Raw genomic sequence first — 14,878 nt, 5'->3', positions numbered from 1 at the left:
GCCGGGGTCCTGGCAGAGGCAGGCATCGGCCCGCGGCTCAGCGCCCGCTTGGGCTTCCAGCCCTCTCCCGTCACCTCTCTCCAAGTGAGAGCAGGCTTTTCGGGGAAATATGGTATGTTTTATTACCTAAATAACTGGGGGGATGGGTCTTTGCCGGAGTTCAGGCACAAGCAGCCTTCTTCAGGCTTTGGGGAGAGCTGCTGTGGGGCTGGCTGCGCTCCTGGAAGCCCTGAAGCAAAAATGCAGGTCTGTGAAAACGCAAATGCAAACAATTGTTGTCCCACTGGTTGGGCAGCTAATGGGATTTACAATACTAAATCAATAAGACTGCCCACGACTTTTTACTGGAGTCAAACAGAAGATGCTTTTCAAAACCTGTCTGTTCCTATTATGTTTTTATAAATAAAATACCCCATACATTTTGATAGGGGCGAAGGGTTGATTTTTCTCGTTTGCCAGCCTAAATACTCAGCCAAGGGTTGCTGAAGTGGTAGACAACAGGGGAGGAAGGGACACAGAGATGCTGACCTGGTGAAATAATGCAGCCAGTAAACTGAAGACGGGCTACCTGGGGGTCTCAGATGGCTGGCAGGCAGGAGTGTAGGTTGTAGTCACATTGGTCTAAGGACACGGGCAGATAAGGTTCTTGGGTAAATTTGATTATTGTTTATTAGACCAACTCCAATAGTTGGAAAACTTCTTCACAAGCTTTCCACAGGTAGGAGAGCACCCAAACAAACAGCAGACTCTCTCCAATGCCTGAAGAAGGGTGTTTGTACCCCAAAGCTTGCAAAGAACAGTTTTTCCAACTATTTAGTTGGTCTAATAAAAGAAATTGTATTTACCCAAAGAACCTATGTCCTTAGACCAACATGGCTACAAACCAATAATCAAGAAGTCAGGCACTTAGTTGGGCTGTTTTAGTCAGGGATGCTCCTGCCTGAAGCAGGGGGCTGGGCTGAAAGACCTGGGGAGGTTCCTTCCAGCCCTACTTCCCTGTGATTCCAAGGAGTGTGGAGGTCAGGCACCCGGATGTGTGCTCCAATTTAAAGCTGGGGTCTGTTATATTACAGCTCTGACCGTGAGGTTCCTCACCCGGCGCTTCATTGGGGAATACGCTTCCAATTCTGGTAAGCTCACCTTCAACCCTCACCTCTGGTCTCTTTCCATGCTCTGGCACTTGTCTCCCCTCCAACCCCTGACCAAGCTACAGAAGCACACAGGATGACTTTGAATTTGCTGTGACTTGTGAAGAAATAGGCCAGGAGTTTGCTAGGAGAGTGTTTCCTACTAATGGAATGGTTCTGTTCTACAAGTTAAGGTGGTGGCAGATGACAGGACAAGTAGCAATGGTTTCAAGGTGCAGCATGGGAAGTTTAGGTTGGATATTAAGAAGAACTTTCTCAGGAGGAGGGTAGTAAAACACTGTAACAGGTTACCCAGAGATGTGGTGGAATCTCTATTCTTGGAGACTTTTAAGACCTGACTAGATAAATCCTTGGCTGGGATGATCTAGTTGGGGATGGTCCTGCTTTGAGCACAGAGTTGGACTAGAGACCTCCTGAGGTCCCTTCCAACCCTAATTTTCTGTAATTCTAAGTGTGTTGAACAGAGCAACAGAGGATGAGGAAATACTTTCTTGAAGTATTAGTAAAAGCTTCTTTACTGGACCAAAAAGTGTCTTGAAAATGGAAAACAAGGTTCAACACTCTTTTAAAAATAATGGTTTAAATTTGTCAAGTCTTTTTTGTTGGTTTTAGATAGAAACACAAGAGCAAAGAGTAGAAGACAATATTTACAGTTTTGTAAAACATGTATAGAACAGGTAGGCCAACTAATGTAGCAATGAAATAGAGTTAAAAAAAAGACAGAGTTAAAGAAAGTTAACTTGATCAAAAGTGCTGGATAGGTTGCTGTACGCTTCAGTCAAAGAAAGACAATTTACTTTCTTCAAGTAATTTGGTTCTGCCTTCTCTATGGTTTTGGTCTGGAGCTTTCAATATAATCTTTCATCAGAAAACATTGATTAATTGAACCCAACATTTTTGAAGTTCACTACTGTTGATGGGACTTTCATTAAGACATAGTTCCTGGTTAAACCAGAGAAACAGCCAAGCTAGGGTACAGAATAGCTTGATCATCAGGATGCTCTTCTGTAATGTAAGGAAATAGACAGTAGGGCTGTGCGAAATTTCACTGGCCATTTCACTTCAACGCAGTTTCAACTCATTTCGAGTTGAAACAGCAAAATCAAAACAAAACAAAGGACTTCAAAACAGCCTTGAAACAAAATGAGGCTAGTCAAAACATTTCGAAAGTCGAAACTTTTTGACCATAGTGCTGGGGATGGAAGTAAGCCTGATCCAGCTGGGCTGACTCCCCACCCCCATCTGATCCAGCACTGGGGATGGGGAGCCAGTCCAGCCAGGATATAGCAAAACACTGAAACAGTTGAAATAGCCTCACTGTTTTGACAAAGCAAAACAGAACAGCTGTTTCAAATCGAAATGAAATTCGATACGAAACACTGTTCCTTTGAAACCTTGAAACTCAAGGCAAAATGGAACAGTGCTGTTTTGTACAGCGCTAATGGACAATACAAGGAGTTGAAGCTGGGCCAGTTCCATCTCAAGAAGTACTTCTAATTACTGGGCTGTTGTGAGGTCTGCCTCTGCTTTTCCTGAAAGAGCTTTGAAATGTCTGTGTCATCCTGACATGGATTGGATTTCTTTTTTTTTTGATCTTAACATTTCATTGGATGAGACAAAGGCTTCTTATCCACTGCCATTTTTTTGTAGACCCTATTAGCAGACCTCTTGTTCCAAAGAGCACTCTAAAGGAAAATGAGTAAGTGGCCTTAAGTGACTTATGTCTTCTCCAAAGTTCTTATTGAAGACTTTGAGAAAACAGCATGCATTAGGAGGGAGATTTTGAGAGACACAGTGAACGAATACTTACCCAGTTCCACTGACTTTTTTCTATTACAGTAGCACTCCAGTGATGGACGAGGACTTGCATACTGTGCAAGCACAGACTGCAGAGCATACAGTCTTCTAAAACCAGATCATATTTTTTTTTGCACAGGAACTATAGAATGTTTTTCAAGGGACATTTACATTTTAAAAGCCTTGTGTATTTGTAAACAGAAGCTCGCCCTGTGCAAATATTGCTTGAAAATAATTGTTGGCCCCCTTTATGGCAACTAATGAGATTACAATACTAAATCAACAAAACAGCCCACAATATTTTATTGGAATCAAAAAGAGGATAAGTTTTGAAACTTTTGTGTTCCTATAATATTTTTTAATTAATTAAAGTTTTGATAGGGGTACGGGTTTGATTTTTGTAGTTTGCCAACCTAAATACTCAGCCAAGGGTCTTGAAGTGATGAAATGTAAACTACTTAAGACATGGCATGTGAGGCTGCAGCTCTTCCTGAGGACTAGTTAGGCCATGGAGATTTAGGTCATTTACACACATTCTCTGGAATGTGTACATTGGTGGGGGGGAGGGGTTGCTTTTATTAGATTAGCTCCGAGAGCCACTCTAATTAAAACACTTGGAGTATCTTTTGTATTAGCACCTCTGCTCTTCAAAAACAGAGGCGGGGGGCACTTCATCTAAAACTTGTTGAATGAGTTCTATATAAAGCACCCCGCCACCATTTTGAAGCATGGGGATGTGATATACAAGATGCAGGAGGCTGCTGGAGTACAGTAGTTGTCATGGTCCAGCAGACTTGATTAATTGATTCTGCTCTGATGCATTGGAATTAGTACATCAGAGCAGCCTCCCTGCTTGTGAATAGGCACCCTTAGTCTCACCTAGGCTCCTTTTAGCCATGGAAATTTTAATGCTTTTAACATTGGTGGTAACACTGGTTCAGCACTAGATCGAGTACCAACTACTGTACAAATACAAGGCTCAGGGTGTAAGCATTGCACCTAATAGTAAGTATCATATTTTATTGTATATAACACACCTTTTCCCCGAAAACCCAGCTGCTGGGAACTTGAGTGCACAATATATGAGAAGAAATACGGTAATAGCAGTTCCTGTTGCTTAAGGTTCAGCCAGGTTAAAGCAAAAGTAAAGTCTGTGTGTGGTCCACAGGGAGCAGAACAATGAGCAGGCTTAGCTCTCTTGCTACTACTACTCAGTTACTACAAGGAAAGTTCTTTCTTTCTTCATTATGCCTTTGAAAAAACAACATGAATATATTATTCCCGGGGTGTATTATATGTGAGAAAATATTGTATCTGTGAGATAAGCACTGAAGCACAGACTGGTACAATACTTGACTTTATAAGTACAAAGCAATATGGTTTGTGTGACAGAAGCTCATATCAACACAATGTGTAATACTACATATAATTAACCTGGATTAAAATATATATAAACTTTGTATTTGGTTTCTCATATGTGCTGTACAACCTGAAACAAAGATAAAAGGAATATCAGCATTTAATTTTTCAAATGTACTTTTCCTCTTCCATTCACTCACAATCGGCACCTGCTCCCATCAAATCGACAGTTATGATGTCAGATCCCCTAAAAAATTTAGAGTATTTATGAAAGGACTTTGGAAAATTCCATAATATGTATAATTCAGAAACACTAGCTGTGCATCCTCTTTCCCGCTTCCTATTCCAAAAGACAAGTACTATGTTGTACAAACATTCTTGCACATCAGAACACTGACTGGAGTACTACAGTGGAATGGAGCCTGGCCAGCCATTAGCCAAGGGACACCATTAAAGATTGGATAATTCACTAGGTGCATAACAGTGGTGTGGGTTTAGGTCTCAGTAAAAATTCAAGTGCTACCAGTGGTTTGTTGGACCTGCAGGTTACACCAGTATTGCAAATCTTATGGTTCTCCACTGATACCACAATGGTTTCAACCCTGGTTTTTGCTGTGCTTGATCACGCTGATGCTCATTTTATGCCGTGTGTTTTGTAGAATGCATCTATACTAAACACCTGTGTCTGGATGGGAGACAAACACATCTGGAAATTTATGACCCTTGTTCACAGGTAAACATAACAGAGCCAAGTGATTCTTAACAGTTATTTCTTGAGGAGTGGAGTGGCTGAGAAAATGTAACTCACCATTAGTAATGGAAATGGGATGCAGAAATTCCTCTAATAATGGATGTGTAGCTACCAGAACACTGTTCAGAGCACTGTCCAGCTTAAGAGAATGCACCCTCCATTGTATTTTCTTGTCAGCGTGTTAGTATTTTGGCATATTATATGAATGGGAACTCAAACTGGCAAATTATAAAGTAAAATTCAGTATGAGGTGTTTTGTTTACTATAGAGGAGCAAAATTAATTACATGAGTTTGTATAGTGTCCCCAAGTCTCTACTGAAGGGTTAATATATTGTTTATTTTTCAAATTGAAATAGTCAATGGGTGGTTTCTGATAACTGACGCCTTATTATTGCAGATCAGATCTGAGGATACTGATAATACAGGCATCCCTTTTATTGGGCTTTATTCTGACTGAATAAAACACCTCTGAGTTGGGTATTTGTAGTCACTTTATTCTTTTCTTCTCTGCTTATGGTTAATACAAATATCTAAAAATAATATTTTGGTGATGGGGTGGTATGCACACCTTCACAGATGAGCCAACTCACTCCCAGCTGTATTATGTGCCTCTGTGGACTTGCCCTGTCCTAAATCTACTGTTTACTATACAGACCCAGAATGATATCATCAAGGGTATGTGGGCTAGAGTCAAGAATCTGTAGCCAGACAACACAGAAGAAAGAGAGGGGTAGAGAGGTCTATTTCCTCCTACCCTTCTCAAATCCCATAGGGAATCTAAGTGAATATTAATATATTTGCAGACTAGATATTAGTAAAGCTTGACATTACCTTTTCTGCTGCTGCTGTGGAGGTGCATGCCTTCTCTCTCAGGTCAGTGGGAACCAGGAGAAGCCACAGTAACTTGTCTCTGTTGGCTTCCTGTTGTTCAGGAGCTGGAGAAAAGCAACCTGCCACTCGCAAGTAGGCATGGGACCTCTAAACAAATAGCCTTGGTGTCCTGTGGCTCCTTGAGTCCATGTACATCTAGAGATGCAACTGTTGCCCATGATTCAGGTGGACATCATGGTTTGGGGAAGTTCTGCTCCTCTGAGCATTGTGGAGTCCCTTATATCTTGGCTCCCTCATATGTCAAGTTTGGTAACATTTTTCTAAAAGTGGGTGCCTTCCCAACTTGAACAGAACTAGCAGAAACTCATTCACTTGGACATGTCTTGGTGAGAAACATTTTTGATCCTTTAAGATCTGAGCTGCACACACAACTAAATTAAACTTTGCCAAAGAAGCGAAACTTGCCTAAAAATTGTATTGGTGAAGTCACCCTGGTGAAAGGTTGTAGTAAAGGCAAATCTACAGTAGTCAGAGCCTCTCTGATTACCATTTCAGTTAGACATAGGTCAACTGGATTTTCTATAAACAGTGATGAATATATCAGGAACCTAGAGAATTATGTACATTGTGGCTTCCACTAGCTTCAGCATTGACAATGATTTTGCTGAACTGTAGGAACCACAGAACAATGAACCAGCTTGTCTTACTAGGTTTGAGAAACACAGCATTTCTATAATCAATTAGAAAAAAAAGGTCAGTTTTATATTCCCCTGAATGTGGGTGTACAGTTTGTATTATTTCCATTTAATTGCTTCAGTAACAAAATTGGTACCGCACAGCTTACAGGTGCATGCAGTTGTAAGAGGGCTAAGGCCTAAAGATCTGGAGCCAAATATATCTTCTGTGTATGACATCTACTCTGTTCCTTCATAGATTGACATCTTTAAACTATTTAATATGGAAAGCAACAACACTATCCTTTTTAACCTTATACCTATACTGTGACAGGTCATTATAGGGAGCAGCACCAAGAAAACATACCTTGCCCACTTTCTCCCAGTCTGACACGTACTACAGGCCAAAGTAAATGTAACTTGGTCACTATTAGGGATATACTGGGCATGCCTGAATGCTTTCATGAGCACACCTAAGCCTAAGAGCTATTTGGGACATAGGGGAAAAAGTGGTTACTTTACCTTTCTTTCAGCATTGGGTACATAGGGAGGGGGGCAAGTGGGAGGATGGCAGGGGGGATGTTTTCAGGGCAGAACTCTCAAATATCATCCTGACGTGATAGACATGCCCTGACTATCAGGTACGCTGCTGCTGTCTTCCTGTAGAGCACTTTCAGCACTTGTGAAAAGGCCATTCTATTTTGCTCAAACAGGAGAAGGCCTTATTTATTTAGTTAAATCATCAGAGGACTTCCTCCCACCTATGTCACAAATACCTTCTTTTTATTACCTTCAGCACATTTGGCACCAGCCTTTTCTACTTAAATATCACATTTGTGGTGTGTTGGCTTCCTTTGATGCCTTCCTGTTTTGAATCCACTTTACCTTTTCTCCATTTAGGTTTTCCTTTCTACCCTGGCTTTCACTCCCACTATACTATACTCAGTACCCTGCATTGATGTTAACTAACTGTCCCTTGCTGCCCACCTCTCCCCTCCTCCCAAATGTATATTCTTATCTACTGAAGGGCAAATCTATTTTCCAAGGCTTTAGGGAAGTTAAGGGAGAAAGTTAGGGTAAGAAAATAAAAGATTTATTAAAATATTTTCTTTTCTACATTTTAATTTTTTTACTCCAGAAAGAAAAATGTTGCTGTATAGTATAGCAAATGACTGTCTGAGATCTGAGTTTGGGAATAACTCTGGACCTCTTCTTGTGCTTGAAAACGGCATAGGAGACATTCAGCTAAAATCCCTCTCATGTTGTATGATTTGGCTGATTGGTGCCAGACAATGCTCTGGAGTTTTTTGGGGTTTTTTTTTAAATAATGCTGAAAATAAATTATTTATTTAGCTCAGTTTTGCCATCCACATTAGCACAGTAGTGTTTTTAAGGCTGATTTCTATAAATCAGATCCAGCAGCAGTTTTCCAGTAGAAAAGGGCTAAAGACGCTTAAGTCCCCCTCACTAATATTTGGGAATCTGTGTCAATCTTGACAGAGCCAACTACAGCTTGACAGACTTTCCTCTTTATACTCTTGGATGAATACTTATGGACTTGGACACTACTAAGAAAGTATATAGAGGAAATGGGGTGGGAACAAGGAGCTCATCAAATAACAGTTGGCAAATTCACTATATTAAGATGACTAGAAAACATATTTGTAGAATCTAAACAAATACTTATGGCCAAAATCTCATTCTCACTCACTTTGATGTAGATTTAGAGTGACTCCTCTACAGTCAGTGGAGCAGAGTTGAGCCATAAAACTTTTCTAATAATTGAACCTCCAGAAGTGTTCAGAGTTCACTGGAACACTTAATATATTCATTAGGAAAGTCATCTGCAGTGACATTCATATATTAGTTGTACTGCAGAAACTCTTGTGAGCTTTTGGGAATCCCAGAGCCCTGTACATTATAATCTGTAACAGCACATAGGTTTGTTAAAGTAAAAGACTTTCACTTTACAGATCTATTTTTAAATACATATTCACAGAGAGAATCTGACAACAATAACTGTGTCTTTCCATTACCATATGCACTTTCTTACCTTTCAGCCCCGAAAAGGAAAGTTGTCCCTCACCAATGAACTGCACTGGGCTGATGGATTTGTCATAGTTTATGACATCAGTGACAGAACTTCATTTGCATTTGCAAAGGCATTGCTGTACAGGATACGAGAGTCTCCTGTAGGAGCCTTTAAAAAGTAAGTGGCATTGTGATTGTGACTTATGTCTCATTTTAACCCACAAAAAGATAAGTCTGCCTGCAAGCTTCAGGCATCCTAGCAACAATTAATATTAAAGTCTGCATGATAGAAACGCCCCAGCAATAATCAATTCAGCAGTCAAATGAAATCCATTCCACTTCACTCAAATCCAAGGCACTTCAAGTTTTTCATTCTTGTTTCACATGTGAACCACACTTTTATACTAGACATCATTTAAAAGTAAAACAAAACAAAACAAAAACAAAATAAAAACACTTCACCGACCAAGATTAGATGCTGAAACTTAGTTTCTCTTATTACTACTGTCATTGCTGTGACAAGTACCTACTGATCTAGCAAGAAAATGCTAGTATAACACAACGGGGGACAATCTGGCACTAGAAATTCATCATAGCCTATGTTCATGAAAGTAACACCAACTCAATTAGATTCCTAGAGCAAATAGTTTTAACTAGATTACTAGCATGTGGTAGGAATTAATTAATTAATTTAGAAAGGTGTCTCTTGTGATATTTCCAATATTTAGCATGCAATGCATGTACAGTTGACCCAGGAAAACACAACCTGAGGAGTATCTTGTATAAATAAAGTGTGACTTATCAACACTGCCTGCTGTAGTTTCTTATACTAGATTTCTCATGATTGAATTGTTTTAGCAAGAGGCTTGGAACTGAGATTCCTGGATTTTCCAGTAATACTCAGACATTGTGATGTTAGGCTTGTTTTTTTAATTTAGTTACATTTGACAGGTGAAGAAACAATGTCCACCTTATTCCTTCATTTGAAAACCAGGTGCGCTTGTACACGTGATGCTATTACTATGTACACATGATGAAAATGTCACTGTGTGGCTTAATGGTGTCACACTGTACATGTGCAAGAGTGTGGGGGGTTTAAAATGAGTTTGCGACATTGGAAAGGAAGCTACATCCCAATGCAGTTTAGTTTACAATGTTGCAAGTTGCAATGATGCAGTTGTCAGCTTGCTCCTGGCTGCAGGAGAGGTGGGCAGGTTCTGCAGAAAAAAGGATCAGGCTTCTCACTGCTTCTGCCTTCAGCAGGTTCCTCTAGCTGGCAGGACACCTGAAGCCACCCAGGAATGGGCTGGCTTACTCCTGGGGCAGTGTAGGAAGGTGACAGGAGGGCAGCTGGGTTTCCTGGCAGCTGGAGAAAGTGGCAGGGACAGTGCAGGGGCCCTGGAAACTCAGGCGGGTTGCTAGCTGGCTAGGTGCTGCCCTAACTCAGAGGTACCTAATCCAATGCTTCCCTGAGCCTGTCTGGGCTTTCTGCACCCTGAGCACTGTCCCCACCACTGCCCCTCACCACCAGCACACCCAGCTGCCCTCCTGCCACCTCCCTACACTGCCCTAGGGGCAAGCTGAGTGTGCTGGCAGCCAGAGAAGGTAGCAGGAATAGTGTATGGGGTGCTGGAAGCCCAGATGGACTTGGAAAAGCACTGGATCAGGCATCTGTGAGCTGGGGTAGCATCTGGCTAGCAAGCATCCTGCCTAGGCTTCTAGCACCCCATGCACCATCCATGCTGCTTTCTCTGGCTGTCAACAAACCCAGCCACCCTCCTGCTGCCTTTTTGCACTGCCCCAGGGGTAAGCCAGCCCATTCCCAGGCAACCCCAGGTGTCCTGCCAGCTGCAGGAGCCTGCTGAAGGCAGCAGTGAGGTGCCTGACCCTAATTTTTTGGAGAAGCTTGCCTTCCTCTCCTATGGCCAGGGGTTGAGCTGTCAGTGGATCGAGCGGCCCCTGAGCTGTGCCCCCTCCCTGCACCTCAAGTCCTTCCCTCTACAGTGGTGGCATCCCCTGGAGCCATTCAGGTGGGCTGCTAGCAGTGCAGGTGCTGCCCCAGCTCAGGGTTGGGGAAGAGTTGGATCAGACCAGGTGCTGCCTCTGAGTTGGGGTAGCACCCAGCTTGCTAGCAACCCACCCAGTTGGCCCTAGGGGGTGCTGCTGCCATGTAGGGAAGGACTGGGGCACCCCACAACTTGGGGGACCACTTAGCCCAGTGGCAGCTCATCCCCCCAGCAGCTGGCAGGCTCTGGCTCCGACAAAAAAAAAAAAAAAAGAGGATTGGATCCCTCACCGTAATAATGGAAAAATTGAAGTGGTGTTTTTCAATTAAAAACCCATTGTTTCAATTTAGGGGGCATAGGGCAGGATTTTATTTTATCATGTGTACAAGCACCCCAGGAGTTAACAATATTCTCTTAAACTTGCTTTAGCTCCTGAGTCAGTATTTTCTTTCGTTCAATACATGAACTATTTACTTAAATTTTCTTTTCAGACTTACTAAAAAAGCAACTATAATACTGAGAATTAATTTCACTATTAGAGATGTTGGGAGCCATAACTGATTGTAAAGTACTTTGAGAATCTAATTGTCATTTTGGGGAATAACATAAAGCTAAGAGAAAGTTTTATGGTCTATCTGTGTTTTATTTGCATGCATAATAGACAAAACCAGACACAACACAGTATTTTTGAAGGCTTTTCTCTAACCTTGATTTCAGAGTGGTAGAGTCACCCGTGTTCCTTGTTGGTAATAAACAGGATCTATGTCATATGAGAGAAGTTGGCTGGAATGAAGGACAAAAGCTGGCAATGGAAAACAAATGCCAGTTCTGTGAATTGTCTGCAGCAGAGCATTATCAGGAGGTGACGACAATGTTCACAAAAGCCCTGAGAAACATTACAACAAACTTCAAAGTCAAAGAGAAGAGACGTTTGAGTGGGTCAAAGTCAATGGCCAAACTGATCAACAGTATGTTTGGGAAAAGGAGGAAGTCTGTGTAACTGATAGCCATATGAGACAGTCTTATGAGAACCAGGCTACAAGAACGCACTGAAGCACTGCAACAGTAGACCAGACAGAGTGCTTTGATTCATCCAATGCGTTTAAAAGGTCTCTATATGAAGGGATGATACATGATGGTAGAATCCAAAGATAAGCAGCAATTTAATCCAGTGAACAGGGTACTATTGTAGGACTCGAAGCCTGGGTTTTATTTCCAGCTCTCCTACTGATGTGCTGTGGCATTAGTACAGCAACTTCACCTCTGAGCTACTGCTTCCAATACTTTGTCTCATCTATATAAATTATGGGCTCTTGGCAGGAGGGGCTTCTCTTACTTTATATTTATGTAGTGCTTAACAACACCAGTGCCTTCACTGGTTTTGGCTGGAGCTTCTGGGTTATTACCTGTCAGCTCTGTGTTCCTGAGGGAGCCCTGGCACCCAGCTTGCTGGACTTACAAAGGACTTTTTCTATCCCTCCCCTCCCCACACTCACCTCATCTACCCAGAACTATGCAGAAGAAAAGTTTAATAGGCACCTCAGGGCATACATTTCCTGGTCCTAGTATAGGAGGCCTATTTAAGCTTGATTGACTAAAACTCGGTTGCCGGGTTAGGGAAGCTGAGGCAAGAGACCGAGTCAGAGGGGGTATGGGCGACATTTGAATAATGGTTCAGGGTTCATCACAGTATCCGGCCTGTTGGACCTCTGACCACAAATGCTGTCATACTTTTCCTGGGATGACTGGTGGAAGTCCTCCCCACAAAGTTTATGAACACTCCAAGTAATCCCCTTAACTGTTAAAAGACTACAGTAAGATCTGAAAGTCATGCTAAGTTGAAGCTTATTCACAACAGGTAAAATACAAAACACTGATGCTGACTTCACAGTGCAAGCATAGCTAGGCCACCTGAGAAGAAACAATGTCGTATCCCTTCGAGTATATCTTCTATATTCATAATAATTTCAAGCTGGCTCCTAGGTGTCTGGTTACTCCTTAAAACTTCATGTTTTTCCTGGTTGTTAATCAGTTTCATGAGATGTTCCAAACCAAATAACCCCTTGTCACTGAAAAAGGTAATTCATTTAAATTGAAACTGTTTATATAACAAGATTTTCCCTGTCAGTTATGGCTTGGGACCCTCTTGATTTACACAATTAAAAGAATGCTTTGAAGAGGCTGGACTAAGGGTATAAGAAATCTGTAAAAGCAGCAAACAGTGTGTTTGAAGACAGAAATCTCCCTGACACCATCCGCTGTTTTTCTCGAGAAGCTGGGATAAACAGATCATCTCTTTCCATCACCTGTTTAACCTTCAACGATCATGCTAGGAACTTTGCCTGTCAACAAAACACCTGAGTGCTTTGAAGTGCTGAGATCCCAGATCTCGCTCTCTCTCTCTCTAGGCATAGCTTTCTGAACCTGAATTTTATTTATTCCCTAAATACTCAAGTGAACCAGGGTAATACTGTGATTGTCTCTGTTTGTTTTTCCTTGCATGTCTATTATCCATATACTTAGCAATAAATAACTTTTATAGTCAAACTGGTTGTAACCAGATGTATTTTTCCTTCTCTACTTCCCTATTTGCCTTGCAGCAACACTTCTTTTACCTAAGCCAAAGTTCCCTGTGAAGCCCCAAAATACTGTGGGGTCCGCTTATCAAGAGGCTACCACTACTAGGACTGTTAGGGCAAAAGATTGGGATGTGCTGAGTTTGAGACACATAAGGGAATCAGCTTGTATAGACTGATTGACCCAGTCTGGCTCAGACATGCCCCAATGAGCTGAATGCTGGCCCATGAGGGTGTCAGCTGGACACCCAGCCTGATTCAGAGGTATTCTGTTCACCTGTTTGCTTGTATCTGACTGCATTTTATTGTTGCCCTGATGAACTGATTCCTGGCATATGAGGTTGTTAGCTTGTACATGCTGATCAATCTGGCCGCATCAGGCATGTCATGTTAATCTGTGCATATGCATTTGACTGATTTGGTGGTTGGGGGAACCCAGCCTCATTGACATTGAGTCCTGCAAGATAGCACCATTGGGGGTGAAGACTTGCAGAAGGGAGAAATACAGCTCTGTATAGAAACACAAGTAATACAAGCAGCACATTGATAAAAATTACAAGAGACCCTAGAAGTGTACTTCTAATAAATGAGTACACCCCAAAGTGCTGGGCAAATCTAGTAACAGGGTGCTAGTGTAACATAAATAATACCTTTTCCTAATAAACTCAGACTTCCAGTGCCTTGCTGAACAGTAGTTGAACTTCAGAATTGCTGGATATCTGGAATATAAAACAGATGCAAAATATTGCTTTATCCAATGCTGTATTGTATTTAGGGGAAGAAACCTGCCTCCAAAACTATTGAAACACCTAAACACGTTTTATGGTCTGTGTCCTAAAGCCTGACTTTCAAGCCTTTTTCAGCCTGCAAAGGTACTAGAAATAGGGAAGCAGATAAATGGGGTCAAGATATTTATCTTATTCCAGTACTACTACTAGAATGTGATAGGAGGAAACTTGTTGCTGCATCACCTCAACCCTCATGCTGGTCTTTTGCATGCTATCATTTTCTCCTAAGTTTTACCTGTTCCCTCTTCTCCAAAAAAAGTGTATAAAAATTTGCCAGGATACACTTATTTAGAGATAGAATCTTCATAGTTCTATGGATAAGGAAAACAAGTACCACTGAGGTTTTGACTTGGATTGAAGATCATATTTTCAATGGGATTTGTGCTCCTAATGTACAAAGAGGTGTTTTTGGAAAATCTCACACTAGGGTTCTAAATCCCACCTATCACTATAGTAATAAAATGCCTTTGTAAGCATTTTGAGATGCTCAGATTGTATTACAAGGGTATCTTACCAACACTTGTCGGATGTTGAATGTTAAACAACTGGGTTTAAATAGTTAAGCAACTGACAAATCTTATTATATGCTCAAGTATCAAAATATAGCTATAGGTAGCCAAGATGAAAAGTTTTGTATTGTACAAATACAGAGAGGGAAAAAATAAAAGTAGTATTAAGGTAACTGACTCTCTTCCACATTGATTCCATAAGACAGTGGGGTACAGTTTTCAAAAACCATGTCGTGGCTTAACTTTGCTCTCATTGAAGTCTCCAGAACTGAAAAACAGTTAGACCAACATTGACTGTTAGGGAGAATCCAAAAAGGTAGAAGTAGCAAAGCTGCATAACTAATTCTCTTATTTTAAGAAGGAAATGTAAAAAAAAAAAAAAAAAAAAAAAAAAAAATTACACACAT

General features: G+C 41.3%; 1 protein-coding gene across 1 annotated transcript in view; it reads left to right on the top strand.

Moving 5' to 3' along the window:
- RERGL (RERG like) overlaps positions 1–12,357 on the top strand; it is a 12,615-nt gene extending 258 nt beyond the window's left edge. Inside the window, exons 2-5 of the mRNA XM_019515607.1 lie at positions 1,074–1,130; positions 4,964–5,037; positions 8,622–8,770; positions 11,316–12,357. Of these exons, the coding sequence (XP_019371152.1) occupies positions 1,074–1,130; positions 4,964–5,037; positions 8,622–8,770; positions 11,316–11,598 (563 nt within the window). The 3' untranslated portion in view covers positions 11,599–12,357. The remainder of the gene's footprint in view (positions 1–1,073; positions 1,131–4,963; positions 5,038–8,621; positions 8,771–11,315) is intronic.
- The last annotated feature ends 2,521 nt before the right edge of the window (positions 12,358–14,878 follow it).

The sequence above is a fragment of the Gavialis gangeticus genome, unplaced genomic scaffold, assembly GCF_001723915.1.
Source record: "Gavialis gangeticus isolate Ggan-Ray unplaced genomic scaffold, GavGan_comp1, whole genome shotgun sequence".
Classification (NCBI taxonomy): domain Eukaryota; kingdom Metazoa; phylum Chordata; order Crocodylia; family Gavialidae; genus Gavialis; species Gavialis gangeticus.
Note: the sequence above shows the minus strand (reverse complement) of the source record. Positions and strands in the feature narration are given on the sequence as shown.